Source organism: Carlito syrichta, unplaced genomic scaffold (assembly GCF_000164805.1).
Source record: "Carlito syrichta isolate Samal-C Ts95f unplaced genomic scaffold, Tarsius_syrichta-2.0.1 Scaffold302330, whole genome shotgun sequence".
NCBI classification, from domain to species: Eukaryota; Metazoa; Chordata; class Mammalia; order Primates; family Tarsiidae; genus Carlito; species Carlito syrichta.
This window is the reverse complement of record NW_007246426.1, coordinates 175,535-180,141: the sequence shown is the minus strand read 5'-3', so window position 1 is coordinate 180,141 and position 4,607 is coordinate 175,535. Positions and strand designations below refer to the sequence as shown.

General features: G+C 48.8%; 1 protein-coding gene across 1 annotated transcript in view; it reads left to right on the top strand.

Annotated features, from left to right (window-relative positions):
* Positions 1-47: 47 nt before the first annotated feature.
* The window catches only part of LOC103258696 (zinc finger protein Gfi-1-like), a 4,904-nt gene continuing 344 nt past the window's right edge, over positions 48-4,607 (top strand). The window contains exons 1-2 of the mRNA XM_021711513.1: positions 48-266; positions 1,640-1,805. Of these exons, the coding sequence (XP_021567188.1) occupies positions 48-266; positions 1,640-1,805 (385 nt within the window). The remainder of the gene's footprint in view (positions 267-1,639; positions 1,806-4,607) is intronic.

Here is a 4,607-nt window from a genome sequence, read left to right as displayed (position 1 = left end):
GCTCGCTTCCTTGGGCCCGAGGACGTTTGCGCTGACTCGTGCTGCGGATGGGTCGGACGTGTCGGCCGTTTGTTGACATCGGCGTCCGCCAAATGGCCCGCACGTCACCTTCCTTGACCCCTCCCGACTGCACGGGGGATCTCGGCTCATTTGGAGCATGCAGTCGCGTGGCTCCCCCGTGGCCTGACTTCCGAGTACTCGAGGACCCTAGGGCACACGGGTCCTTGACGGGAGGGGAATGGAGATGGCAGTATAGCTCAAAGACAGTGGGTACATGACCAGATAAGTCCGTGACTGTGACAGGAGAATGCTTACTTTGTCTTTTTTGGTGTGTATTTTAAAATGATTCAAGGGGTACACATGCATGTTCTAAGGAACATGGACATCTCGTGTGGTGGTGAAGATGAGGTTTCAGGTGGCCCATTCCCCAGATATTGAATATTGTGCCCATAGTTTATTTCTGAACCCTAGCCCAACTCCCCCTGTCCCCTTATTGGTGTCTCCAGTGTCTATTATTTCCATCTTTACTTACAAAGTCCTTTTATGTATTCTGAGTTGGGGTGTCACTCTGTTATCCAGGCTGGAGTGCAGTGGCACGGTCACAACGATCATGGCTCACCGCAGCCTCAATCTCCCAGACTCCGACCATTCTCCCTCCTCAGCATCCCAAGTAGCTGGGACTACTGGCATGTGTGCCACTCCACCGGCTAATTTTTAAAACCTTTGTAGAGATGAGGTCTCGATATGTTACCCAGGTTGGTCTCTAATTCCTGGGCTCAGTGTGCCCACCTTGGCCCCCCAGAGTGCTGGGCTTACAGGCATGAGTCACTGTGACTGGCCAGTTTTTCGAAAAAAGCATATTTGTAGCAGCCGGACTCAGTGGCTCAGCCTGTAACCCCGCGCCTTTGGGAGGCTGAGGTGAGTGGATTGCCTGAGCCTGCGGGTTCGAGAACCGCCTGGACAGCGAGACCTCATCTCTACAATAAATCAAAAATCAGCTGGGCGTGGTAGCATGCGCCTTTAATTCCGGCTACTCAGAAGGCTGAGGCGGAAGGATGGCCAGAGCCCAGTAGGCGAGACTGCGGTGGCCGGGAGTGGCCACTGCACTCCAGTCTGGGCGACCGAGTGAGACTCCAACTCAAAAAAAAAAAAAGAATATTTGTAGCCAGCCACGGTGGCTCACATCTGTAATCTCACTTTGGGAGGCAGAGGCAAGAGAATTGCCTGAGCCCAGGGATTCAAGACGAGCCTGGGCAAATTGGAGAGACCTGTCGCTACCAAAAAGAAAAAAGAAAAAGAAAAAGAAAAAGAAAACACACTGGCTGGGGGGAGGGGAGCACCTCAAGTGACTGAGGTCTACACCTCCTGTTGAAGAGGGTGGAGAAGTGTGTGTTAATGGGTGTCAAAAAAGCAGGGCAGGGATGTGTTTTTGTCGTGGGGTGTGGAGGGTTGTGGGTGAAAAGTGGGCAGAAAACGTGTTGAAGGGTGAGCATCAAAGGATACAGCTGGGGAGTGTGGAGATTGGAAATAAATGGGGGGGGATGAGCTGTGTGGAAGGGGAGCCTTGGTTTGGGGGATGCTAGGGTCAGGCTGGTGGCGAGGTGACTTCAGTGGGAGTGCTGCATCTCTCTCTTTGCAGGAACGGAGCTTTGACTGCAAGATCTGTGGCAAGAGCTTCAAGAGGTCATCCACACTGTCCACACACCTGCTCATCCATTCAGACACCCGGCCCTACCCCTGTCAGTACTGTGGCAAGAGGTTCCACCAGAAGTCAGACATGAAGAAGCACACCTTCATCCACACGGGTGAGCCGAAGGCCCCTGGACCCCAGGAAACAGCCCGAGGCCAACATCAGTTGCCTTCTCTGTGATATTCGGCCCCGGTGGGTGGCGGATGACGCCTTTCCCACGGTGTTGATCACTGCTCTGTGTTAAAGAAAACCAAGAGGCAGGTTCTCTTAAGTTCGTTTACAGACATGCTCTCCCCAGAGCAACCTTGATTTGGGGTCAGTATGCCAGGTCACTTTCCTTAGAAGTCATTTTTTCCTCTAGTTCCACAGCCTCTTCCACTGGTGCTGGGTCTAGGTGAAATATGAAGCTGCACATTATCTCAGAGTGTAGCTCTCAGTGTTTACCTGGAGACTGAGGCCCTTTGCTAGCTACCCAGGCTTTTAGGGGCAGGACTCATGTGTGGCCTCTCTGGCTGCATTTGTTGGAGTCTGAGAGATGATCCTGACTGAGGATGAGAAAACAATGTTAAGGGCTCACAACGCATCTGAGAGATAGACACCATTCCTTATCCCCATTTTAGGGATCTGAAAAGTGAGGCACATTAGGACTAGGTAACTCGCCCACTGTTAGCAAGTGACAGGTCTAGAGCTCAAAGGCTGGTCTGCCTGACCTCTCAAATATCTGTGCTCTTGACCACTGTTTATTGTATCCCACTTGCCAAGTGCCGGGGGTTGGCAGATACCAAAAGCTTCTATCACTCATTCCCACTTGTTTGAATGTTGACATGTTCAAAGTTTCAGCAAACTCCTGCCGTAATAGTAATTCCTTACTATGATAATGCTTTGTAATTTGCAAAGGGCTTTTAAATCTGTCATTTCATTTGATTCTTACTGACATCTTATAAAGTAGGAGCTGCTCTTTCAATCCTGAAACTCAGAGAGATGGAATGATTTGCCAAAAGTCAGGCTGAGTAAATCATGGAGCCATGGACGCTCTGGCTTCCAATCCTGGACTCTTTTCCTCACACTTTATATGCAGGTGGGGGGTGGTTTGTTTGTTTGTTTGTGTTGAAGTCTTACTCTGTCACGCAGGCTGGAGTGCAGTGGCATGCTCACATCCACTGCAGCCTCAAACTCCTGGGCCCAGGTGATCCTTCCACCTCAGCCTTCCAAATGGCTGGGAATGCAGGCACGAACTGCCATGCCCAGCTAATTTTTTGATTTATTGTAGAGACAAGGTCTCACCATGTTGCCCAGGCTGACCTCGAACTCCTGGGCTCAGGTAGTCCTTTGGCCTCAGCCTCCCAAAGTGCTGGGATTACAGGTTTGAGCCACCATGCCCGGCCAGGTAGGGATTTTAAATGCTAGGATCACTCTCTTTAATAGTCAACAAACCATTTACATGAGACCTAGAACTCCTGACAATTTTATTACAGAATATGAAATCTGATTTGAAACAAATCACAGTGTGTTCTAAACATCCATCACTGATGATTATAACTATTCTTGGGCAATGTATATATTCCCATTAGAAAACCCAGGAAAATATCTTACTTTAATCATTCCCTCTTAACCTGAAATTTCCATGTAATTCACTCCTTATAAGTAAAGGTATTCAGGACACTTATCAGAACGCAACTAGGATCTTGACTGAATAAAACATTAAGCCCTTATCAAACATTTACATTATAGCTAGAATTCGTTTCTCAGATTTGTTTGACCCTAAAGGGATAGGGTAAGTTTTGATGAGTGATTCCTTATCAAGGAAATCTGAAGCATGAAAACAGAAAGGAGTGCAGAAGGAGGGACAGAGGATTCTTCAAAGACAAACTTCATCTGTTTTCCATTTTTTCAAGGCTGAGCCCAACTGTAATGCCATGCTGGGGCTATTTGGAATGTCATGCCGTTTACCCAAATGTTAAACAACATGAGATGGAGAGAGGTCAAAATCTTTTCGTGTTCTGTCTGTTATTTATTAATTTGTGGTGAAGAATCGTTGGTATCTAAAGAATACTGTGATTAACCTCACAAAAAGACAACAAAATCAAGACAGAAAAGGATCAGAAATAGATTAAGATTAAGATTAAGAAATACCTTGTGGCCCAAATGTGGATTTTTACAATAAGATATTCTGCCTGGTGCAGTGGTTCCTGCCTGTCATCTCAGCACTTTGGGAGGCAAAGGTGGAGGATGGCCTGAGGCCACGGGTTTGAGACCAGCTTGGGTAACTTGGCGAGACCTTGTCTTTATAATAAATCAAAAAATTAGCCAGGCATGGTGGCGCACTCCTGTGGTTCCAGCTACTTGAAAGGCTGAGGTGGAAGGGTCACCTGAGCCCAACAGGATGAGGCTGTGGTGGTTATGAGCGTGCCCCTGCTCTCCAGCCTGGGTGACAGTGAGACTCCGACTCAAAAAATAAACAAATAAAAATAAAATAAGATATTTAAAAATGTCCAAGAGCAAGAAAGAAGACAGTCCCTGGTCCATATGCACTAACAGCCACTAGGCAATTCAGATTTGAAAACTTCCTCTGAATGAGAGCAGTCCCACGGTTGTAGGCCAGCTTTCCTCCTCCCCCTCCGGTCGAACATCTGCTCCGGGTCTTCTCGGCTTTTAAGTCAGGGGAGTCCTCCCGTGGTGGATTCAGCTGGGGAGGGCACATGGCCTCTGCAGCGTTTCCGTTTAGCAGGAAACGGTTTGAGGCCTTTGGCTGGGAACCCCCACTCAGCAAGTCTCCCTCTCACCTGGTGCACCCGTGGCTTCCTGGGACTCGCGTTGCAGGCTGGGAGGCAGTGGTGCCATGCTGTCACCCTCCAAGTGGCTTGAAGGCCTTAGACTGTGGTACAGCCAGCTGCTGCCAAGAGCCTGTGGGTCATGG